We start from the raw sequence: 25,137 nt of genomic DNA on the forward strand, positions 1-25,137 counted from the left end.
GCACGTTGTATTCAATTTGTTTTGGTAACAGCTTGGCACAAGTTCTATTAAATAATAAAGTCGATTTGCACGATGTTCACTAAACAGACTAGCTGACAGCCCTGTGGATGGGCGGCTGGGTAGCGGCTGGCTGCTTTCCTATTTTCTTGTATTGTTATTCAATGCAAATCCAGACGAAAGTTTCGTTTCTCTTTGTCATACAAAGAGCTTACTTTAAAATTGAGTTAACTTTTGGGAGAATTTAAGAGAAAAGCCCTCGAAAAGTAATTAGATGGCTTAAAGGTCAGCTGTAAATGAAATAGTCGAGAAATGTTTGCAAGCTGCCCCTGGCTTTACAGCAAGCTGTCGTATGTACTCGTATTATTTGAACTGATTGCTCGTTTGAACTCAAACTGCACTGACTTGCAAGCTGTTAAAGTAATCGATACGAAAGTGGATTGTGTGGGCACATAAGATCAGACAGATTAAGCGAAACCAAGTAGAGCACACCGGAAGTGCTGAAACAACCATATTATGAGAAAGCAGTGAGCCTGCAAGCTGTGCTTTCTGTTAAACTGCTTTCAGGCATAGTTCAAGCAGTTCTTTGCGCTAGTTGTTTGTAGAAGAGTGGATAGAGTTTTAAATGTAGGATTCTAACGGTGGGTAGATGGCGGGCTTGCAGTATATATTCTAATTGACTGCTTGGTGATCGTGAGCGAGCCTCTCTGAAAGTGCTGTTAAAGAACTGTTAGACAGCGGTTGCAGTGCGCTGTAACCAGGAGTCACATGCTGTTAACGGAGAGCAGTAACAGTCTATTAACCTAGGCTGTTAACAGGGCTGTTGCAATGAAACGGTAAAGCAGTTCTTTCATTGATCTGCTTGCACATTTGAACTGCTTACATCGGAATTTCGGAATCTATTTGTACATACACCTAAACAAACGTATATAAAACAACCTCATGGAAATCTAGATTAAAAGAATGTATATAAGCGAAAATTCAATTGCAGCAATCAGAAAGTATATAATTTCCATCATTAAACCACAGATGGTATCATTGGGCGGCGGCTCATCAGCCATTTCCTTGTGTTCCATTTTTATAAAAATCCCACTCAAGCGAAATTTGGAAACCATTTCCATAAATTTCCCAAAAGAGAGCACGGAAAATTTGTACATTTATCCAACATAATAACAAGAGCCGAAGCCGGCTCGAAACTTTTAAGACTCGAGCGCAAGAATTCTCATTTCAAAGGGCTTTATTCCGTCTTCATTGCTTAATTAAAAACATAAATATGAAAAAGGAATATAAACTGACCGCCATATGAAGCAGCCGCTTTATGTTCCCCCAAAAGCCCCAAAAACATGCACAAAAACATACACATACTTTAAATGAGCAAATACAAAGAAGAAATGCCAGCAACTCACTCAAAAATTCGCCAGCACAGAAGCAATTTAATTAAAATTAATGTATTTACCACTCTTTCCACCCACCATGCCACTGCCGCTCCCACTCCCACTCCCACTTCCGAAACCGAAACCGAAACCCTTCTCTGTCATTCCATATTTGCGGTGGCGCCCCTCACTCGATTTCGATGGCTGCTTCTTTTTGGCTCGTCTGGCATTCAGAAAAAAGGCCATGGTCAGCATGGAGGGACAGTTTCTGGTGCGACAAATTTACGACGATGAAATAACATACAATCTAATTGGAGCAGCTGTTGAGATACTCAGTAAGTAGTTAGTCGACACGAGACGATGCGGCTTTTGTTCATGATGGCTGTCGTAACGACATTACCAAACATATGCCGCAGTTATGGCCAAGTACCACTCACGTGGGTACTTGTGGACCAGCCCTAAGGACCAGCTCATTAATGTTTTTACCTCTGCCTCTGCCACTTCCTTTTGCACAGATATACCCGCTGATGATATTCTGGAACTGTTTGGCAAGACCTTCTTTGAGTTTTGCCAGGACTCGGGCTACGACAAGATCCTTCAAGTGCTTGGAGCCACGCCGCGTGATTTCCTGCAGGTACTATAGCAATACATACACGTCTCGTATACGTATCTATAATCGTAGCTTTATAGCCGGCAGTTTATTTAATTGAATCCCATTTCACACTCATTTCCCATGCATCTGCATCACAATTGCATTTTCCAATCGCCACTCAAGTCATTTTTCATGCTGCTCTCAGTCCCCTTCGCAGTCTCCCAGTCTCGCAGTCTCTCAGTCTCAGAGTCTCAGCATCGACATCAGCATCAGCATCATTGATAAGCATTAACCATTTTGCTTGAGCGCACATATCACCCTGCCACACCACATCCAGCATGCAGCATGCAGCACCCTTGACGCCTTTTGTTGCACTCACATTCGATTTATTTTCAATTTTCCACATTTTTCACCGCAAATGCTCTTCGAATCCTTTGTCATAATGAAAAATGAAATTGAATTTTTTCGCCTGCCTCGTCCTCGCCACCACCACTGCCACAACAACAATAACCGCAAATTGTTGCAGAACCTGGATGCCTTGCACGACCATCTGGGCACCCTGTACCCCGGCATGCGGGCTCCCTCCTTTCGGTGCACGGAGAAGGACGGCGAGCTGCTGCTGCACTACTACTCGGAGAGGCCTGGCCTGGAGCACATCGTCATCGGCATAGTTAAGGTAAACGATTCCCAGACGCCAGTTTCAGTCCTTGAACTCCTCCGCTGACACCACCACCATACGTATATCTCTCTTACAGGCCGTTGCATCGAAGCTCCATGGCGTCGAGGTGGAAATCGACATTGTAAAACGCAAAGGAGAGCCCATCGACGAGGCCGAGAAGCTGCGCGCCCTCGCCCGCGAGCAGCAGCAGTTGGAGACGGACGCGGCGACAGCCGCTGCGGCGGCCCTCGCTCCTCCCACGGATGCCGAGCGAAACAATAATCACAATCCCAGCAGCAATAATGGCCTGGCCAACAACAGCAACGGTGCCAACGTTAACATCAACAACAACAACGATGGTCAAGAGAATGCCAGCGAGACAGGTAAAAGAGAGGGAGACACCGAATGGAATGAATTGGTGCTGGCGTTGAACGTACTGAACGCTCGGTCGTTCTCTGCCTATACCCTGAATTTGTTCTCATCAAGAAACACCGAATAATTAATGCTCACTGAACTCTCATATGTCCAGAACCCTCCATTGCACTACCGGGCGGACCCGTGCCACAGGACAGCTTCGATTGCGACGGCGACAAGGAGCAGAAGTGCCTGCGGCTCCTGAAGAACAAGAGCGACGACATCGAGCGCTACGACCATGTGCAGTTCGTCATCAGGGAGATCAATGTGGCGGACAAGTCTCAAGTGGATGCCAAGAAGGATGAGGTGCCCGATGACATGGAGTTTCTCTGCGAAGGTAGGGCTCAGGACCCAGCACTCACAGAGTGAGAGTTCTACTTAAGCTAATTGCCTGGCTAATCCACAGCGCCCCTCATATCGCCCGCCACATTCTGCAAGGTGTTCCCCTTCCACCTGATGTTCGATAGACAAATGAGAATTGTTCAAGCTGGGAAGGCTGTCTCTCGTGTAATACCCAGGTGAGTGCACCGCGGTTTACAGTTCCCGCTGCTAGCTATGAGCCATTGTTGGCGCTTAGGCAGCCATTAGGGTAAGAGTAAGGGCCGTTCAGCTAAGTGAGCCGCACTGATTTGCTCGCTTTTTATCCATACCCCCCGCACAGAGTGGCCGAGGAGAACTGCTCCCTGATAGAAGTGGTGGAGGCCATCCGGCCGCATCTCCAGCTCAACTTTGAGAACATTCTCTCCCACATAAACACCATCTATGTGCTGCAGACACGACAGGGGGCCATGAGCAGCCGGCACGAGCAGCGCTTTCTGAGACTGAAGGTGAGTGGACGTCGACGCCGACGTCTCCCACCAGGTGGGATTTCCAACAGATTTCCCCAAAAAGCCGAATCGCCGCTTACGCGCACCCGCGTCCTGGCATTAAACTTAATGCGAGGCCTGGCCACAGAGTGCAGCATAAAAATCAATTTTACGAGTACTCCCCTCCCCCCCCATCATTCCCCTCTTTATTAATCTGTCTCCCGTCTCTCCTTTCCGCAGGGACAAATGATGTACATACCGGAAACGGATCGCATATTGTTTCAGTGCTATCCGAGTGTCATGAATCTGGACGATCTAACCAAGTGAGTACACGACCAGCCTGAAGACCTGATGAGTCTTTGCTGGGTTTACGTTCTGTATAAGCCCACATTAAAGACATTAGCTCTTAAATGTGGCATTAGGGGAACGCCTTGCCCATAAGCTTTTATTGAAACAAATGCGCCTTCAGCTGGCTAAATTTATAGGTGACATTAAAAATGCTTTCTCAGGCAGCCGGCCCCTCCATCATTCCATTCTATGCCATTCCTTTCGTCCTCTCTCCCTTCGAAATATTTTCTGCCAAGAGAGAATTTAAAAAGACTTAAGTAAAATAAAATGCGTGTCATTTTTCCTCAGCCCTCGACCCTCCCACCTTGAGCCGCCCCCCCTTTGAGCTATCTGTGTGAATGTGGAATGTGTCTTTGTCTCTTATTTCCAGGAAGGGGCTATACATCTCGGATGTGCCGCTGCACGACGCGGCCAGGGATCTGGTGCTGCTCTCCGAGAAGTTCGAGGCGGAGTACAAGCTGACAAAGAACCTGGAAATGCTCACGGATAAGCTGCAGCAGACGTTCCGCGATCTGGAGAGCGAGAAGCAGAAGACCGACAGGTAAAGAAAAATGACAATGGAAACCCATTAGGGGCATGGGGCGATTCTCTCAGGCGCGAAATTGAAATTACCTTTCCATTTTTCCGCATTTTCCATTTCGTCCAGGCTCCTCTACTCGGTGCTGCCCAAGTCGGTGGCAAATGAGTTACGACACCAGCGTCCAGTGCCGCCCAAACGGTAAGTCAATGTCAATTCCACCCAGCCCCCATAGCCGATGGGAAAACGCAAACAATTTGCTATTTGTGTCCATTTATTTATTGCAAATATTTTCATGCTCTTTGCTCTTCTCTTCACCTCTCTTCTCCACTCCACGCCACGACCCTTCAGCTATGACTCCGTGACGCTGATGTTCTCGGGCATTGTGGGCTTTGGCCTATACTGTGCGGCCAACACGGATCCCGACGGGGCCATGAAAATCGTGAAAATGCTTAACGAACTCTACACGGTCTTCGATGCCCTCACCGACTCGAAGCGTAACCTGAATGTGTATAAGGTAGGGATGAGGTTGGGGTTGGGTGTGGGGATGCGTATAGGATGTGTCAGAGTTCAAATTAAAGTCTCAGCCCTCAGCCTCAGCGTTTTTCGGGCCACTTAATTACAATTTTCGCCACACAACCAAAACGATGCAATTTTTGGCTTCATTTGTGGGTCACCTGTCAAATGTCCATACGCAAACACTGAGAGAAAAAGGGTCTTAGTGTATCCGGAATAGAGAAACCATGAGTAGGAGTCTCATGAGTAGGAGTCTTCTCATGTTCTCTCTAAAAAGTGGTTCTCTGGAATTATTTCCATTTTAAGGAAGGACCCCACGAAATGTTTTTCCCAGTGTACATCTGCCAATACTCATTACAATCTCTGTGTCCTTTCAGGTGGAAACCGTTGGCGATAAGTACATGGCCGTGTCCGGTCTGCCGGACCCCTGCGAGGATCACGCCAAGTGCATGGCACGCGTGGCCCTGGATATGATGGACATGGCCAAGAATGTGAAAATGGGCTCAAATCCAGTGGTGAGTGCATAGTGTACATCGCATAGTGTATCGTATCTTTCCATCTGCGGTGGTGGCTCTATAGAAAAAAATGCATTCAGTGGCGACAACTTATGTTCAAGTTTCTCGAGTGCCTGGAGCGGTTCATGGTGGGGTTCCGCCACTCTAATTGTGCGCATTGAAAGTAGTTGGGAAAACTGTCCCGTTCTGTTCTCTCGTGGTGCTCGTTCGTGTGAGCATGCAACTGCAGCATGTTCGCGCAATTTGTTGCTGAATGCCCCCGTTCGCGTTCCGTGCAACAAGAGCGGCAACAACAACTCAATGGCGCATAAATTTCAATGTCTATTCCCCGTCCAATCCTGCCGCTCTTCATCGGGCGCCGTTCCATAAGCATAAGGATTGAGTGGCAAGTGCACGTAAAATATTAACAACTTGTAGCAGGGGCAGAGCTGATGCTGGGGCGAGGTGGCAGGAACAGGGCAAGTGTGAACAAAAAAGTTCATTTGCCACGCAGTGGCCCGAACAAAGTTTCAGTAAAAAGTTTCGGGTAGTAAAACTGCGAAAATTGCTAAAATTAATTCAAAATTGATGACACACAATGTCAAAGGACACACGCATTCAAGTTGGGGTGCGACATGCGACGTGCCCAGGGTCGTCTCACTCGGATCCTCAGAGCCTCAGAGCCAGTTGCCACTTGACCGTCAACTGTCACCAGAGACGACGTTGCGATGAGGCTGTGGCTGTGGCAGGGGCAGTGGCAGTGCCTCCTGACTACTGCTTGTTCTAGCTTTTTCCAGCTATTACCCTTTCCGCAAGGTATTGTCTTTGTGAGTAGATGTTTGTCATGCCAAAGGCTAGCCACCAGAAAACGAGGCATTTGCGAGCCATGAAGGGTTTTTATCCTCCGGCAATGCAATGGGAGAATTCCTTCTGCAGTTTTTGTGAGAAAAATTCATTTGGTTCCAAATTAAATTCATCTAGTGTCATATCACCTAAACAAGTCGTTTCCGGATGCAGCTGTGGATTTGCCAGTGTATATAATGCTTCTTCTTCTATGAGTATTCCCAAATCTACCCTCCCTTTTCCTTTTTTGGCTTAAACACTTTTGCTTTGAGTACTCGAGCTTAAAATACACTGCACACATTCGGGGAAATAGACAGGGAAAAGGCTGAAAGAGATGGGGAACCAGAGAGCGCAAGAGAGCGCAAAAGAGGGGGAGAGAGACATCCGAGGTTGAGGTTGAGGATAAGGATAAGCATGAGGACGAGGACGAGGATGAGGATGAGTATGAGAATGCGGATGCCCCACTTGATGGCATCCTTCACAATTACAGCATTGTACGTGTGGACAATGCTTGTGGCTTGTCAGTCACTTTTTGTCCATGTCTGCGGATGTGCACACATGCGAGCATACATGTCCAATGTACATGTATGTGTGCACGTGTATCATAACTACATACATACACACACACACACACACACACAGACAGACACGTCCTCAAATGCTCTTCTTGTGAGCTGTGGCCCGAGTCACTTGGCTTTATTGTCGAAAGTTGTTGTTGTTGTTTTTCTGTACTTCTGTTGCTAAAATTCCATTACCTTATCGTCTTGCCAGCTTTTCGTTGCGACAACCAACCATCCAACCATCCATCCATCCATCCATCTCCTTTGCTCAGTCTATAGCCCGTCCTGGCCACAAACTGCAGTCAACTTTTTGTGGCTGTCAGTATTTCATATTTGACTGATTGCCTTTGGTAATGTAGACGGAAGCGTGTCCACACAACCGTTCCCCTGGCACATGCTCTCCTCGCATTGCACGTCGGTATCTGAAATACTCAAAAAAGGGAATACGAGAGCATTCCGAGCCGCAGCGAAACCGCATCGGCTTCTGTGTCGCCTTCTGCATCTATCGAGTCGACGGTAAACCGGCCAGCGTTTGATAGATCGCTTGAAATGCAATTAACAAACGGCCCCGGGGGAGGAATCGGATAAAACTGGGCCACGACGACGGAGCCTGTTGCATGGTGCACCCTATCCATCCCTACCCCTGCGTGTTGCCACCGTTGGCGTCATTTTGCGCTTCATTAAATCCTGATAAAAGGCAGCAGAATCCAGCCATCCGGTACCCCTTCGACCTTGCCACCCCACCCATTTATGGGGCCAATTATACCAATGTTTTTCTTCATGCAAAAACTTTGCTCAGCTTCGTCACCCTCCCCTCTCCTTTGGCTCTTTATCTCCTCCTCCCCCTCTCTCCCTCTTACTCTCTGTTCTCTCTGTCTTGGCTGTTTGCTTAGTGCCTTGTTGGCTACTTCCTGTGCTTGCAGTCCATAAATATTGATTCGGTTTTTCAGCAAAACTTTTTGCATTTACTGTGTACTTTATATACTCTAGGGTCTGGCCGGGAAATTGATTTAGTTCGCTCCATAAATTCCACTCTCCACCTTCATCTTGCTTAGAGAAATTCCAGAATTATCTGGACAAAGTATGGACTACAGGATATACAAAGAAGAAGCCTTATTAAGAATCTAGCCCACATTATTATGGAAATGAAAAGTGAGAAAAATTGTACTGTAAAGACAGAATGTTATATATATTCGAATAAGCATCTTCATGAAAATACCTACTATATGTGATTCGTAGAAGCATCTTCACGGTTCCCAACAATACAGAGAAGTTCACTTTCTTTATATGCCAACTCAGGGCATTCCCAGTTCGTTGTAGCTCTGCTAAAGTATTCGGTTTTTCCTCTTCATTATTTAATAAACCCGAAAACATAGTAGAAAAAGTGAAGCCAAAATGGTTGACTTTTGTTCCGAACTCCCAGCTGAATCGTTCATCAGGATTGCATTCGCTGACCAGGACCATATGCCAGGACCAGCCAGAACTGTCATTTCCTCTGATTGGATTTTCCTTTCCGAGTAGAATGGGTTTCAACAAATGTCTGTCTCTCATTTCGTTGTTCGTTGTTCGACCTTCTGCATTTTCGTTTTTATCTGCGGAGCCTTTGGACCTTATCGGACGGGGCTGCTGCCTTTGGCAATTAGTTTTCTATAATGTTTTTCTGGTAATTACAACTTTCGCTCTTTTGCTTTTATCTCTGGCTGCGTTGGCATTTTACCCATTTACACATATACTTTTCTCCAACTCAGGCTCTGCTTTGCTTTGCTTTGGGCTGGTTCTCTGCTTCTCGCATCGTCACCTACTAACGAGGACAGAGGACCTTTGCTGGATATATTTCTTGCTCTTTCCCCTCGAGACCGCAGCTCATTTCGTTTTAAATTTAATTAAAGAAAAGTTTGCCAGCTCTGCTGCAAGTTTTTTGAAAGTAATTGTGGCAACTTTTGGGTGGTTTTCCGTGCTACATTCCTTTGCGGTTGGCTGCCCCACAGTGGAACTTTCGTTGTTGGGTGTTGATGATGGGACTTGGATGCTCCAAGAAAGAAAGTTTATTAGCGCAATGAAGTGCTGCTCTGCTCTGGATACGGCTCTGTTTATTTCCTAGATAAATTCCTACAAATTCGAGTTATAAATTCCCTAATTTTTGTTCTATTTTCTATCCCCGCAGCAAATTACCATCGGCATTCACTCGGGCGAGGTCGTGACAGGCGTGATTGGGAATCGAGTGCCGCGTTACTGTCTGTTCGGCAACACCGTGAACCTCACCAGCCGCACGGAGACCACAGGCGTGCCCGGCCGCATCAACGTCAGCGAGCACACCTACAGGTGAGTTTTCACTAGCTAAGCTCTGGGGCAGGGCCCCCGTCGTCATCATCGTCCTGCTGGGGCTTAGGTGGGAAATCGGGATCGGCTTCGGGTCTGCTGGCTGCCACATAGGCGGCCACAGCCGCCTGCTTGGCCTCGGAAGTGATTGCCCCATCGCTGGCGGCCACAAAGGCGGCTGCCGCGGCCTTTTCCGCATCCGTGACTGCCTCCAGCAGCTGGACACGGTTCTCGCTCTCGTCCTCGCTCTCGGTAATGCTGCTGATGGTGTCCATCCGCTGCATGCCACTTGCCAGTCGAGTGCCCGGCTTGGGCTTTGGCTGCTCTGGTGGCTCTGGCTGTCCCCCGACTCCCTCCAGCTCTTCCGTTAGGTCAATATAGCGCTGCAGTCGCATCGGCAGCCTCAAAGTGTCGATGCCGTTGGGCAGTTGATTCTGCTCCCGGAGGACATCGCGAATGCAGCAGCTGCAGAAAAGGTTAAAGAAACTGTTAATTATTTTCTAATAAATAATGGATGACAGATAGTCAACAAATTAAGACCAAATATACCACTCTCTGTTTTGCTCATCCCTCAATAGCTTAAGGAATTCCTCGTCGGAATATTTTCGATACCCATATCGACTGGAATGTAACGCTAATAAAATCACTAAATTATTATCCTTTTGGGAATTTTTCCTCTGAGAATTTATCAATCTCTCCCTCACCTCCACATCTCTGCCCTCACATGACTCATAACACATGACAAAATTTCTAGAAAATTGGAACTTCAAAATTGTTGACTAGCATGAAATTTTTTCTGACTTCCTGCGGACTATTGCTTTTGTTCCGTCAATCTCAGCGGGATATTTCATAAATTAATTTTAGTTTCATACAATAAGCTCTCCGAGCGGCAGCAACAACAACAAAATCTGCACAACAAACAAAGTTCATGTGCTTAAAACTTTCCCTGTGAGGGAAACAGTAGAAAAAAAGGGCACCCGACATAAACTTTCACTAAAGTTGGCCTTTTCAACTAGAGGAAGAAGTTAAAGTAGCGGATATTGGTAGCGGATTTTTCTCCGCCTGCCTTCCCGGCTTGCCTTCCCGGACAATCAGGAGACTTTGAGGCACGACACAGAGAAAGCTTTCAGACAAAGTTTGCTTTGCTCATGTGGAGTCGGCGGAGCCTGTGGAAGTAGCAGTGCGTGCTCTGAAGTGCCTTTGACGGCACACGACCTGCCGCTGCCCATGCTCCTGCTCCCTAGAAACTTGTCCTCCCCAAAATTGGCGTCATAAAATGCAGTGAAAGCTTAAGAACATGCTAATCGGCTGTACTGTGTTGTGCTGTGCACTGGGGAGAACTCGACGTCAAGTTTATGTCCATGTTAATTTGTCTGTCAACTGGCGATGGTCGGCGGTGGAGAACATTTTTGTACGCTTTTTTATGGGCACCAACAAATTCGACCAATCAATAGAGCAAGCTGTCGCCCGTCTCGGAAGAGCGGCCATAAAAAACCGAGACCAAAAACCGTTGCCTACTGGAATGGGGGATGCCAGGGCGTATACGCAATGTAGCTGCTCTGAGAGGGCGTCTCCGTCTCCCATCGGGGTCAATGCATAATGAATGCATACGAAATGAGTGCTGGGAGATTTGCATAAATTGAAATCACAAATAGCAAACAAAATGCCAAAGAAACTGCCACAGACGATATAAATCAAATGCAAGCAGGCGTCGTCGCTTGCATGTGTACTTGAAGCCACGACAAGTGGACGCCAACTCAATTACAAGTACAGTGAGGACTCGGCCAGAGGCAGGAAGTAAGTTCTCTGATTACCAAGCTAGTGTTGGTTCTCTGTGGGACTGTCCACAGCCTCATTTCATCCGATATGCAGGAACCGAGTTTTCGAACGCGAGTTTCCACAGCACAGCACAAACATTGGGCAAAGAAAAACAAGCTGGCAAACAACCGGAGAGCAAACGAATCTGCTGTAGAAGAATGGCGGGGAAATGTGTGAAGAGAAAACCGTATGGAGAGCATAAACAGAAACCAGAACCAATGTCAATGGACAGTTTTTTGCGTGCGACACGACAAAAGGCAAATATATATAGGGACCGTTCGTTCGGGGTCACCGAGTGCTCGGCAAATATACCCATACGATGTTCCATGTCAACCGCATCCAGGGCCAGACTTCAACTTATCAAATTAAAACAAACTCCGGCAAACTTCTCAACTAAACACCGATCAAAGTGGGCAAAGAAATTCGGTTCAATTTAATTCATTAAGTCTGGTCGCCGGGCGGTCGAGGAGCAAGCGAAGCGTGCGACAAAGTTTTGACCCCCCGACTTGGACACAACATATAAAAGAAAAGCAAACTTGCAATAAGCCACATGACAAGGGCCCCAGAAGCAGAACCAGAACCAGGCCAGAGTCAGAATCAGAATCGGAGCATCAGAAGACTTGGCAGCTGGCACTCAGGGCTTAGGAGCAGGCCAAACGATTTTCTAACTGTCAGTCAGTCCGACCGTCCATCCGTCCGGCCGTCTGTCCGCCTGTCTTATGCTTATTTCATTTTTCGGGCTTATCACAAAATTGTCTGCCCGTAGAAAGTTAATCAAGCATATCGAAAGGTCAGCACAGCAGAGCAGAGCCCAAAACAGCACAGCCCTAAGCCAAAGTAATTGAATAAAAATATGAAAATTACTACGGAACTCCGACTTCAGTCTATCAGGGGCTCAAAGATCATAATTACCGACATAGGTGACGCAGTGTGGGCACACCATACACCTGCTCCTTGCCAATGATTTTGTCGATTAACAGTCTGCCGTAGCGCTCGAAGAACATCTCCCTGCGTGAGCCATACAACAGGGGCTGAAAAGAAGTATAGAGACATTGAGTCGGGCCTTAAAGATGGATTATCGTACTCACCTTGAAGGGCATCTCAATCATGGCCACGTTTCGCAACAGTATCTTGAGGCACAGCACCAGTTCGTAGCTGTAATTGCGGCCATTCTCAATTAGTTTGTCGAGCAGTGCCAGGATTACCGAGGTGCCTCCGTCCGGGGGATGCGGTGAGGCGCCGTATCTGCAACGATGAAGCGGCCAATGGTCAATGGTCAATTGTCAGGAGTGGAGTGTGGAGAGGAGGGTAACTATTTGCAAATGAGACGCCCGTGCAGGCTGCCGGCACGTACTCGTAGTTGGTTAGCTTGCGGTGAATGCAGGCAGGAACCCTGTATGTAGATGGTGCGACGAGGTCCGGGGACAGGAGGTAATAAATGCTAGATGCCCCGATAAACACAATGTACAAATGAAATAATGAACAGACATGGCTCGCGGTTGTGTCACTTGCACACATACACACACTCACACACACACAAAACCAGAGAGAAAGAGACAGAGAGAGATGGAGATGGAGATACACATGACAGTGGTTGAAAGAGACAGAGAAACAATGTAGCGAATCCTGAGTGAATGGAATGGCAAATGAAGTGCAAATTGGGGCATGTGTGTGCCATTGCTGCTTCTGCTGCTGCTACTGCCATTGGCGGATGGGCCGTGTCAGTTTTAAAATTGAAAATGTTTGTCAAAAATGCTCATTTATTTCATTCATTTCAGTGCCCGATAAGCATTGTAATTTATATGTTCTCTCATTCGTCCGGCCACGTCATATAAATATTGTCTTTTCGCAGCAACCGCAGAGCCAGATGGCGTATGCGCAATTATGCACAAGTAAATCAACTCTCGACCAAATGGTAGGGGCATGTATGGCAGAGGCGTGTGGCAGTGGCAAAAAATACATCTCACCGCATTCATTTGCATATTTTATGGCCAATTTCAAATGAAAATGCAGCAAAGCGAAAAGCGAACGCAAATTAAAACACACAAAAGCGAAACAATATCGAGAATTTATGGGCCGGCATTCGGATTCACCAACAAAAACAGCAGTCGCAAAAGCTGAATCAGAATCAGACAAGATAGAAAAGGTGCCCTACGATAGGCGAAGTCTTGCATACCCTTAGAGCACCATTCATGATCTGTGATGCGGCAAACATCTCTGCAGAATCCTTATACCCTCCCACTGTCCAAGAGTATGATGAGGCAGCAAGGCGACGACGCAGAAACAGCAACAGAAACCAACTGACAATCCCCACTCTCTCGCCCAAATGGGTTTGAAGGGAAATCAAGTGGTGGTGGGGGATGAAAAGTGAAGCATGGAGAGTCACAGCATGGGGCGTGGGACCATGGAGCATGAAGCATGAAGCATGGGCCACGGCCAGCGGGGAATTGGCAAGCCAAACAAACATTTGCCATCAATCGAAGCCATTGCAATTGCAATTTGCTGCTTGGTGCAATCAACGCAGCTGCCTGCCAGGAATCTCGAACTCTTCTTCTGCCTCATGGCATCCATAGCTCCCCTTTTGTAGAGGAAAATTGGTTTTTAATTTCGAAATATTCCAAGGGAAAAATGCAAGAGCTCCGGACAGTAACAAATTGTAAAAGAATGTCCAAATAATGAAATAAGGGAACATTCCACTTCGTTGTTTGGCTTCCAAGGAGATTACCATCAGTTTTAAATGCTTTACGGCTTGATAAAATAGTTCTTTATTTATGGAAGAACTCAAACAAATTTATGACACTCAATTTTTATGAAATAAACATTTCCAAGCCCCCTCCGAACATTAACATTACCTGACCAAGCCCGAGGCTGGTATTCAACACCTTTTACATATGAAAATTAATATTTAAATTCAATAAAAGAGTTCTGGAAACCACAGAATATGAAAGTTTTTTCACAGGCCATACTTTTAGTGGTGCATATTTGATGATGATGGTTCAATAAATTCTGATGCCAGTCCCACTCAAATTTATGAACACTTAATAGTTACAAGACCACAGCCAGCGCACTTTGATTGCTCGCCAGAGAAATCTCATATACAAATCTGAGCACTTCGGACGAAATTATAGTCCAGACCCAAGCTCCACTGCGTCCTTTCATAGCCTGTTCTACAGCCTCTGGAGAGCATCAAAGAGAGCATCTCAGCCATGACTTGTAGACAAAAAGTTTCAGTTGTTCTGGCTTTATTGGGACTCGCCTCGCCCCGCCTTTTGCTGGCTGGCCTGCAATCAATATTCGCGCTTTATGCAAAGCATCTTTTTTGGCGCTGCATCAAAAATTGAAAAGCAGACCAGGCAGTGCCAAGAAAATTGTAGGAGGCGGAAACGGGCGAAAAGGGAAAGCAATGAGGCGTGGCCGTAGCGTCAGCCCATCGTGCAATATCAAGTTAAGAAACAATAAATTGCCAGGGCAGTGCTGAAAAAGGGGGCGATTCCAGAGTCAAGGTCGGGTGCCGAAAACTGCAGGCGTGTACATACATATCAAATTTATGAATCTCTGGTCCGCCTTTTATTGTACCCTAAACAGAGAGTATTACGTGTTTTGATCTAAAGAGAATGGTGCCCTCAGTTCGATGGTAAATGTATCTGTCTTGATCAGTATCTATGGTAGCTCGACGGTTGGAACCTTTCTGACTGCAAGGGTATCTTAAAGTTCTGCCCCCAATTCTGGGCTTTCTTTCTTGTGGTTCTTGGTGCCTTTGAGTGCATGGCACTCGTAACTTTCGAGCTTCAAGCTGCCTTCTTGGTGGCCTGCGACCATGAGACAGAATGGAGACGATGGCCCGCCTTGTGATGCAAATTCGCTTTGGCAGCGACTTTCATATTTAATGATAATTTTTTCTTTCTTTTCCCGCTCTTTTTTGTACTTTTTTGTGCTGTCGACCACTTGCTTATGCTAAGCGTCTTGTAGTTTATGTTGCATACATTGAGGCGCCACCAAGTGGCGACCGCTTTGCATATTTCGCGCTAATTGAAGTGGCTGCCACTGGTGGTACGTAGCGCCAGTAACACCCCAGTCCTCGGCATAGCAGAATCTTACCTCAGGAGAATGAGCAGCAGCTCGGGAGCATTTGCCTGCAGGGCGATGCGCAGCGGCGAGGACCTGCCACAGGACTCAATGGGCACATCAATGAATCTGAAAGGGATCACGAAGAAGAAAGAGAGTGTTAGAGTGGATAAATGCTTAAGAAATGCTACTTTCGAGGCCACACTCTGTGGCAGCTTTAGTTGGCAAGCCCGAAGCTTGCTTAAACAGGCAGCTAACAGGCTAAATGGGCCACACGCATTGAACACACACACACACAGAAGGGGAGAGAGAGGGAGAGAGAGTGCCAGGGCACAATTAAGCTGCTTGTTGCTCGCCTACTACTCATTCCTGGCTTTCTGTAAGCCAGAGAAAGAGAGACTTCCCACCTTTAATATTGCGTATACGCAATGTCGTTCTTCTTGGAGGCGTTTTTGTCTCCATTCAGGCATTAGCTTGTACACTGCACTTAAGGCACATTTGCGACACAATACACACACAAGCACATCAATACGCCCAACCCGCCCACACATACGCATACATATGCTTTTTATGTCTACGCATAAAAGTAGGCAAATAAAAGACCAGAAACCACAATAAACCGGAAGTAGCACCCATACACCCACACATGCACACAAAGAAAGAGGGAGAGAGAGAGAGAGAAGTGACTGTCTTACACCTACGCTGCTGAGCACACGATAAGCGCATTTTGAGCCCCCACCCATCCTTCTGGCAGCCTGCAAATTGTCCTGGAAATTCATTTGCGTTTTATTGGCAGCGATAAAAGCGAGAGCAAGACATTTGCCAGCGACACAGTAAAACCTTTCCCAGCTAAGACCTCCACTCGGAACTGATTTGCAACGTAAATCAAACATTTACCATTTAATCGGCTGATGAGCTGACTGACAAATCAAATTGGTGTCAGCTGTTGACGTTCTTCTCGGCAAGAGCTCTTCCATCTTTCACTCATCTACAGTGAGTACTTTTAACTTTTAACTTAAGGATTTTGGAGAGTGCTTTCCCGAGTTAAAAGTTAGCTTAGCATATGTCTTAGAATGCATAACTTAAGCCAGGTGAATATGGCATAAGAAATACGCAGGATTTTGTATAAAGCATTGCATGTGAGCTCGAATACATTACGAGTACAAATCACAAGTACTCATGGAGTAGGAATTTTCAGATAAAAGATAAATTCAAAAGGCTTAAAATGGTTTGGAAGAGCTCTCTTCCATTAAAACATAGAAGTCACAGAAGTCCACCTGTGGAAGTCTTGCAATATGTGATTCTGTTTCCATACTCTTTTTGGGATCTGTTTTCCCTTTCTTTTGTGAATGCTGTATGGTACAATTTTTTCCAATATGCTATTTGAGCTCTGATTTATGCAGCTTTAACGGCATTTGGCCAAAACATTTATTGTCGTACTGCTTGGTGGTCGTACTGCTTGCTTTTTACTCTGCAGCAACAGCAGCAGCTATGCTCACATCCGGTCTAACCTCCTGCACACAGAATCAGACTCTATGCACACACACACACACACCCACACATTCGCAGCTATTAACGCTTATTCATGGCCCTGGCTTCTGTTGCGAGAGGGCATCATAAATGTCGTCTTAATGTTTGCCAGTCAGCCAGCTTTTTTCTGTGTGTGTCTTCTGTTTGTTTAAGAATCACACACACACACAGAGGATATGTTTGTGTGTATAGATTTGAGGGGGTGGAGGCGTGATGGCAGAGGAGAGTAAGAGAGCTTTGTGCGCTTATTACACGCATTTTTGACTTTAATCCTCGGGAGTGCTGCGAAACAAAGCCGAAATAACAAAAGGTTTACATTGGTGCCTGTTGGTTTCCAGCTTATCGCATCAGCGACACCCTCACGTACATATGTGCATAAATCTCTGCAGAGCAGAAGGGGCAAAGTGCAAAGGAACGAGAAAACCCCAACCCTGGAAGTGAAAATCTTAATTATACATGACAACAGCAGCAGCAAGGCCCAAGCAAGGCGAGCGAGCACCAGTGATTGAGAGCCGCTGCGGCCATTGTCTGAATGAATCTCTGTGTGGATGTGGAGTGGGTGTGGGTGTGGGTGCGAGAGTGTGTAAAGTGTCGCCATCTTTCACTCAATTATGGCAGTCATACACACACACACACACGACACCCATATGGAGAGCCACAACAATGGCTGATGTATTAATTTAATTAAAATCCTTTCATTTCTCTGGTCCCCTTTTTCAGTTTCGCTACTCTTTCCTTAGTTCCCCGGGGGTTATTAATAGGCTTGTTGTTTCGTTGTTTCTGATTGTATGCGAAATATAATTATAATTATGAAGAGCACAAATTCACTTACAACTACAGAGAATGGGATACGATACCCTTCCGCTTGGATTAACAGCCCCACTAGAGGGTCTCAGATAGTCTCGAAATACACAGGAATATCTCCCAAAACGAAAACAATACACCCTTTTGGCCTCCACAAAACGAACCAATTAACACGACTAGTGCCGGGGATGGCTTGAGGCAGCCACATGCAGCTTGTGTCAACGCGATTATATAAGCCAGGACAGGACAATCCGGGGACAAAGTCAAAGGACAGGAAGGGCAAGCACTCACCTAAGCTGTCTCTCCTCCTCGAAGCGCGGTATCCAGACGGGCAACATGAGCTTCTCGCGTGTGGCATGCTTCAGAAAGTAAACCACGGCTCGGACGTTTTCATGCTGCGAATACATAGGGCTTGCATCATTGTCTATCCGTGCTGTGAGGGGGCTGCATAGTCTCACCTGATCCTGAAAATCGCTGCGCCAACCGGCGATAAAGTGCGGAGCATGTGGCCCAAACAAGGCGCCCAGGAATATCCGCTCGAAAGTCTTCTCGCACTCATAAATGGCCACTTTGTTGCGGGTTGTTGTGGAATTGGAGTTGGTAAAACGGAGAAAGTAGAAAGTAGAAAGGAAAGAGTGACGGTTAAATAATGTCATCAAATCGCAGCGGCCATGGAAATGCGGTCGTAAAAAAGCTAATTACGTGGCTGCACTTGTTGCTGCTTGGCTGAGTTTTTGGCTTTTGGTTTCGCTGTCGCTTCTTCCTTTTTTGGCAGCAAAATGAAGTCAACGGAAAACGGAAGCAGCCAGAAATGTTGCTGGTGAAAGGAGAGCAGAGCCCGAAAGCACGACAAAAGCTCGAATGTTAGGCAAGAGTAAACACAGCACAAACAAGGCAGACATTTTATTGCACACGAGTCCGGGACATGGGACAGAGACAGGCCTCGTCCATGCCATGGGTCTCAGTGGCTGCGTGGTTAGATGTCCTGCTTCCCTTGACTGTGGCATGCCATTAATTTCTGGCACTTTCGCTCGCTCGCTCGCAAAACTTTACGCAGCATTTTAATTAGAGCCCAGGCACACGCATAGACACGCACCAAATAACTTGCAACACTTTAAGGCACTTTACAGGTTTTACGATGCAGCAACAGCAGCAGCAACAACAGTAATGAGGGGCAGGCAACATCAGCAACAAACAACAAAATAACATTAGCAACACTTTCTTAACGCAATTAGCAGAAACATGTGATTAAAGTGAAAACTGCCTGCCAGCCAGCCTACAGCCAGCCAGCTCATGGGCGTAATAATCTGATGCGATGCGATGCGATGGGATGGGATGGGATAAAATTCATTAAAATATGCAAAGCCCCAACCAGCCACGCCCCAAACTCCCCCACTCCCCACACACCAAGAGAAAGCGAGAGAGAGAAAGAAGTTCCACCGCATACATATGCATATAGATTAAATTATTTAGTTGGGGCTGCTTTCTTGTTGGGGCTTGCTTTTGGCTTTGACTTACCCAAGAGTTGGACGACCACCTCGGAGTCGCGCACACCCCAGTCCCAGCAGGTGCGCAGGGCGATGTACAGGATGTTGTGATACTTGCCCATGAGGCATACCTGCGGGAGTACGAGCATCACAGATGAGAAATGAAAAGGAGGACAAGTTTTGCTGATGTCAAAGACCAACTTAAATTAAGGTTAATGGTAATGCATGCCAAGTGTGAGCTTGGTGCTTAATACTATTAAAAAACTACACTTTAGAAATTGTTATTAGGTCTATAACTAGCTCACCTTTCCGCCATTATCCTCCTTGGCCAGTCGGTGATATCGCATGGCCGCCACCACGGCTATGCCGGCCACCTCATCTGTCTGCGTGTTCTGGCCCTCGCTGCAGCCCTTGATTATAGAACTGAGATGGTCGAGCACGTCCCGACGCGACTGTCGATCCTGCAGGCCGTTGCGGGTGATCTGATCGAATGTGTCCTCGAAGAAGCACTCGAAGATGTAGTCCATGACCAGTTGGCGACGCGTCGCCCTCGGATTGCACTGGTAGCTGGCCCGTTCCCGTGCCCGTGTCCGTGCCGGGTCTACTAGAAATGACCGCCGGAAGCCGTAGAAGCGTTGCGGCAATGGCAACCAGCAGCGAATCCGCACAAATTGTCGTTTTAATTGACTTGCAAGCCGCTGAAATGCATCGAGCAACTGCAAAAACATGTCACAAACAATTAACGCAACAAAAACTCAACAATTCTTATATATACACAAAAAGTGTTTCCCACAAACATTTAAATTTCGTTAAATTTCCGTTAGAAAAAAATTCCCTAACAGAAGAAACGAATGAGCGGCACGTCAGAGAGACACAGATCATATTCATGAAAAGGTACTGCACAGAGAGGGAGGAAAGTACACACGGCCAAGCTGCCTCACCTTCCTGCCAAATGTAGCCTGCGTGTCCAGCTGATTGGGGTGACAGCACTCTCTCTTGTGCCCTCTCTCTGGTGGCTATTGATTTTTTCGGGCTGGCAATGATGTGCGCTGGGAATAACAAAGCACGAAGCGTTGAAAATATAAACAAATTAATACGTTGCGCCAGAAATCCAAACCATGGAGTATACATCAAATCGAGAAACGTCGGCGGTGGTTTTTTCAATGGAATTCAATGAAAAAGTGTAGTCTCCGTTATCACGAGTGTGTGGGTGTGTGTGGTGATGACAAACAGGTGTTTGATTGCAGGCCGCCAAGTGGATTTATGTGGTGCTGCTCTCTGATTCGATTGAAATGGAGTCGTGTCGAGTGTTTATCCAAATTTAGATACAGCAATTGGGCAATTTTTTAGCCTTTTCCCCCAACAACGAAACAATTCATTTGCCACACAAGACTCACACAGAAATTTCACTCCACGAAAGCTGCCGGCAAGAACGGTAGATAAAATTCGAATGGGGCGCTCAGCTGTTTACCTACTCGCTCTCACTCTCGGCACACACTCTCCTCTCTGCTCGAATAACAGTGTGCTCTCTGGCAGGGAAGAGAGCCATGGGGGTGCGTGAGTGGGTGGTGGGAGTTGGGAGAGAGACCTTTTAAATGCGGTTCATTAACATTAAAGAGAATTCAAATGCAATAAAACGAAAAAACAAGGCAACTTTCTTACTAGATGCTTGGATACCCTTCAATATTTATAAAATGTTCTTAAATACGGAGAAAATTATGAAAGTGAAAGGCCCTTTATCGTTTAGTGGGTATATCTCAATTTATATTTCTCATGGTAGCTCAATCGAATGATTCCTGGAAGATCCGCCTGTCCTACTATGCCATACACGACATAGTGACGGTATGTCTATCGGTAATAACACCCACCAAGGCTATAAACATTTATTTGCAACATTTTAAATTTCTATATGATACAAATTAAAACCTTAACAATCGGTTTTTATGGGCTTAATGAATGCCAAAGTATCGCTCGCTGGAGAAACACCGGCCATGAATACCATAGCAGTTATTGTACGAAAATTGTTTTCCCATTTCTCTATTGTTTTTTTAATGCTTAACCAAATAAAATGGTATTCATGCGAATGTATTGTTATTTTCAAATAACAATCATCATGGAAAATGTTTACTTGGCGCATTGTTTGCTTTTGTGGAACGAATATTCCGTATTTTTCTTAGGAGTCGGTGCGGCGACATATCAATTGCCACATAAATTATTCATTTTCTGCCTCTGCGGCACATCCGTGGCACTGTTTGCACGCTTAATATTTGGACAGACAATTAAGCGTTGAGTAAATATTTAAGCACAGTCATAAACAGTAATTAAGAAAATACACCCAGAGATCCAGAGAAGGGAGATGATACCCGGACATGATGTAGGTTTCGGCTGCTTCGGCTTAATCGCACATGCAAATAAAATAAAATGTGACCCCAATCCAGTGGTCCCGGTCTCCAAAGGGTTCATAATTAAGTGCACTTCATTACCCGCTGTGGATATTCCTCCTTGGCGCACCTGATCTGTTCCGAACAATGGAGGCAGAGCTCAACGCTAATTAAAAAGGCGGTCGCCGTATTGTGGCCATATGCAGGCCGTCGAATGTGGCAAATGTTGCAAATGAATTGAATTAAATGCGTATGCAATCAAAAGAGTACTCGTATCCGATGTAAATAAGTGCACATATACACATGAGCAAGCGTATATCCATATATATATATATATATATATAGACAGACACACATGCAGCAACAGCGATGCGGCCCCTCGTGGCGGAAACGGAAATGCGTCCGAGGCGAGAGCCTGGCGACATTTTTATGCGCGTTGCGCGTAGAACTCAGGGGTAGACAGGGAATATGTGGCACAGACACCAACAAGTACTATTAACTTTATAGATTATGTAAATATATACATATGTATATGTACATTTCGTACTCCAATAAAATCCATTTACACACATAGCTTCTGGAGTACTAGGTACTCCCAAAGTCGTAATATCGAAGACCCACTCTGTACTTGTTATTCTGTTTTCGTTTTCACCAAAATTTCATGGGCGTTTACATATGGGGCTGCGTGGCTCCGTGGCGGATATACACACTATATCCATATGTCCGGGCGAATTTACATAATTCCATGAGATGCGATGCAATCTAATAAACAAAAAGTTTAACAACAGAGTGTCGCACAGGGAGAAATTATGGCAGCAATTTATTGAGAGAGATGCAGGGACCGACTCCGCGTGCAATGCATCATCCGCAGTGCATTATAGCCTTTTAGGACACGCCTCCTTGACATAACTCACAGCTTTTTCTCCACCTCTAACATGGGAGTCGTTCCTTTTATTTCCGCTTCTCCACCATGAGACATTCCTCTTATTTCCGCTCCTCCGGCAGGGGACATTCCTTTTATTTCCGTTCCTTCAACATGAGACTCACTCGCTGTTTTGGATTCTTTCTCCTTGCAGACTGCTGTGCCAGGCGATCAACCAGGATGATTCATTTCATTTGGAGTACCGCGGCCCGGTTATCATGAAGGGCAAGCCCACGCCCATGGACTGCTGGTTCCTGACGCGTGCCACCAGCAGTCTGGGGGCGAGTGGCAGCGGCGCCACAGCCGGCGGCAACGGAAGCCTGGACTCGCCGCTCCTCCAGCCCACCACGCCGACAGGCGCGCCGGGTGCGAGCAGTCAAAGATTGGGCGCCCATGCCAGTGTCTCACGTACCTCGTCGGCCGGAGCAGGGCCTGGTGCCGGTGTTGGTGCTGGTGCTGGTTCCGGGGCCGGCGGGGCAGCCAGTGCGACCCCATTGGACACATAGGAAATGTGCAAAGATTCGTCTTGCTGCTGCTGAAACATCCTGTAAAGTTGCCACACAGCAAGCGCTACGTGTCTGTGTGTCAGTCTTGTCCATCTGTCCGCCTGTCCGCCTGTCCGTCTGTTGGTCTGCCTGTCTGGTCCTGCAAGTCGACCACTTAACCACTTCATTTCTATGACTTTGTATTTGTCCTGCCTGCATCTGTGTGTCCTGCATGTGTATCTGTGTCTGAGTATCTCTGTGTGTGCTTGTGATTGTTGCTGGTGGCACGTTGCGGCTAGAGTCAGAGACGTCGGATCGTGTTGCAAGGTAATTTATGTTAATGCTCTCTGCAGGTCCCACTGCATTCAGGCCAACCCAAAGCCCAACTCCCAGCTCCCAACGCCCAACCACTTAGGCAAGTCACTTTACAAATGATTTACATTCCTTCAGCTGCCGCACGGCATACATCCACCGCATACACCGTACTCGTAATTCATGCCACATTATCTGGCTATTTGCTCGGATCCATTGGCATTAGTTGAAGTTGAAGCCAGGGCCTCGGGCCTTATCTCGGCAGCAGTTCCAAACAAATTTTAATTCCAGCCATAAAGAGGCGACGGTATTTGTTCGCTCTGCTGTTCGGCCAATCCTTTCGGCTCAATGGCATGCTCCCACTCGCAGTCCCACTCCGGCGTGGCCTGTTGGCCGTAAACTAGATAAGTCCAAAACAACTCAATATAAAAGCCATAATATGCCAAACAGTTAAATATATCTCTCCACGATTCGGCTTGGCTGTGGCTGCTGCCAAGGGATTTTGTCAACGGAAAACCCTGCCCCCGCACCCACTCCGTAGCCCATCCAGAGCCTGTTTGCCGGCAGTTATTTCGTGTGCTTTTTGGCCAGCAAAAAGTCCTCTCTTCTAGCCAAAAGACCGCAAGCCATAGAAAAGATACGGGGAGTTTAACACATACTTTCAGAACAAATATTTAAGATGAGCAAACAGGAAAAGCACCAAACAAGCGGCATCGAAGAAACCATCTCATGTGGAAGGCAGTTCCAAGCAAAGACGGGATGCCATTTCTTAATCTTGTACGATAATGTACTTACATAATTAATCAACATTGCACACACACAAAAAGCGCCAAAGGCCAACAATTTAGTTTAAGAAATCAGAACTAGTGTCAAAATTATTAATTCTTTGTAGCAGCTTGGCAGTGTTGGACTCCAGTGTTGGGTAACAAGTTACGAACATATTTCAAAACGATGGGTACCCATGATCATAATGATGGTGGTGTTCTTTCGAGGAACTTCTTGTAACCTTCTGTTCGGAGGAGCTCCATCTTTCATTCATCGATTCATTCCCCATTCCCGAGAGAGCTGTACAAACAACAATCGATGTTCAAATTTGTATGGTAAGTCCGCCTCAAATTGATTTGTTGACGGGGCGCATTTAGAGGAGGGCTGCAACTGCTGCATGCCTCGCCTTGGCATGCCATGCTATGCAAATGAATACCACATCCAAGTTCTCTGTTTGCCTTGGACCTGTCTGCGGCTGCCAGAGGATGTCGGTTAATGTTGTTGCAAAGCAGTGCGTTTTCTCTCTGCCCGTCTGTCTGTCAGTCCGTCTGCAATCTGCAGTTGAATGTCGATTTTCTGCTTGTTTGCCTGCGTTCCAACTTTAATTGAAATTAGTGACGAGTTTTCGATTAAGCCACGCCTCAAATGTTTGGCCAGACAAATGTTGATCTGTGCCTGACAATTCCCATCCGGAAGGAGTACCAGTCGTCCTTCTTTGATGCAGTTAAATTTCCCTTCGAAAGCAGTTGCTTGGAGCGGGCCCTACATCCTTTATTAATTAGGCCCCAGAAAGGACAATACAACGTCGGTCCCTCTCTGGCCCAAACAACCGACAGACGAGAGAGTAGCCTAGATGGGAAAACTTTTATGTCCGGTCTGCCAAAAAGTTGACTCCAACCACACAGACACGTGGCTGCCAGTTGCTTTTGTGGGGAGATAATTCAATGAAGGTTGCAGAGTTCCTTGTGCCAACATGTGAGTAATTTCCATGGAATTGGAGCAGGCTCTTAACTCTTTTGGGGTGTACGAGGCGTATGCGCAACGCTCCTCCCTCTGCTCTCATTATCGCCTTGTGCCAGTGTCACCAGCATTATTACTCCATAATCATTACGTCCTCGGAACTTGCTTGGG

At 46.5% G+C, this 25,137-nt stretch overlaps 2 protein-coding genes and 1 long non-coding RNA gene across 10 annotated transcripts in view; 2 read left to right on the top strand and 1 right to left on the bottom strand.

The window, feature by feature from the left end:
- Gycbeta100B (guanylate cyclase soluble subunit beta-1-like) overlaps positions 1–25,137 on the top strand; it is a 44,938-nt gene that overhangs the window by 14,816 nt on the left and 4,985 nt on the right. For 4 of the 5 annotated variants that reach the window (XM_015183036.2, XM_001357534.5, XM_015183037.2 and 1 more), the window contains exons 4-17: positions 1,605–1,705; positions 1,886–2,004; positions 2,489–2,638; positions 2,718–3,003; positions 3,150–3,371; positions 3,441–3,552; positions 3,696–3,861; positions 4,081–4,163; positions 4,559–4,729; positions 4,835–4,906; positions 5,057–5,222; positions 5,599–5,736; positions 9,283–9,440; positions 22,599–23,256. In XM_015183036.2, coding sequence (XP_015038522.1) covers positions 1,605–1,705; positions 1,886–2,004; positions 2,489–2,638; positions 2,718–3,003; positions 3,150–3,371; positions 3,441–3,552; positions 3,696–3,861; positions 4,081–4,163; positions 4,559–4,729; positions 4,835–4,906; positions 5,057–5,222; positions 5,599–5,736; positions 9,283–9,440; positions 22,599–22,950 — 2,296 coding nt within the window. In that variant the 3' untranslated portion in view covers positions 22,951–23,256. Of the gene's footprint in view, positions 1–1,604; positions 1,706–1,885; positions 2,005–2,488; positions 2,639–2,717; positions 3,004–3,149; positions 3,372–3,440; positions 3,553–3,695; positions 3,862–4,080; positions 4,164–4,558; positions 4,730–4,834; positions 4,907–5,056; positions 5,223–5,299; positions 5,434–5,598; positions 5,737–9,282; positions 9,441–22,598; positions 23,257–25,137 lie in introns of those variants that run through there. The other variant, XM_033376632.1, reaches the window with a different exon arrangement.
- On the top strand, positions 8,663–9,046 carry LOC26533562 (uncharacterized). Its single transcript, XR_001451501.2, has 2 exons — positions 8,663–8,781; positions 8,867–9,046. It is a non-coding gene; the product is annotated as an uncharacterized lncRNA (long non-coding RNA).
- stops (SOCS domain-containing protein stops) lies at positions 9,181–24,165 on the bottom strand. 4 transcript variants are annotated; one of them, XM_003736152.3, is made up of 9 exons: positions 24,037–24,165; positions 19,447–19,857; positions 19,173–19,272; positions 18,113–18,222; positions 17,946–18,049; positions 15,354–15,449; positions 12,344–12,500; positions 12,168–12,286; positions 9,181–9,902 (listed from the first exon to the last, which is right to left on the bottom strand). In XM_003736152.3, exons 1-9 carry the CDS (start codon positions 24,049–24,051, stop codon positions 9,452–9,454), a joined length of 1,563 nt encoding a protein of 520 aa, XP_003736200.3. In that variant the 5' UTR covers positions 24,052–24,165; the 3' UTR covers positions 9,181–9,451. The 4 variants fall into 4 exon arrangements, with proteins under 4 accessions (XP_003736200.3, XP_033232566.1, XP_033232563.1 ...); XM_033376675.1 differs by lacking the exon at positions 24,037–24,165 and adding an exon at positions 20,539–20,603; XM_033376672.1 differs by lacking the exon at positions 24,037–24,165 and adding an exon at positions 19,939–20,019.

This window comes from Drosophila pseudoobscura, chromosome 2 (genome assembly GCF_009870125.1).
Source record: "Drosophila pseudoobscura strain MV-25-SWS-2005 chromosome 2, UCI_Dpse_MV25, whole genome shotgun sequence".
Classification (NCBI taxonomy): Eukaryota; Metazoa; Arthropoda; class Insecta; order Diptera; family Drosophilidae; genus Drosophila; species Drosophila pseudoobscura.

What these genes read in the sequence shown, in the direction of transcription:
- stops (XM_003736152.3), bottom strand. An exon ending in GGTGGTCGTCCAACTCTTGG is followed by an intron (nt 18,223 to 19,172) that starts GTAAGTCAAAGC and finishes CCCGCAACAAAG; the next exon opens with TGGCCATTTATGAGTGCGAG. An exon ending in GAGGAGGAGAGACAGCTTAG is followed by an intron (nt 15,450 to 17,945) that starts GTGAGTGCTTGC and finishes GATCCCTTTCAG; the next exon opens with ATTCATTGATGTGCCCATTG.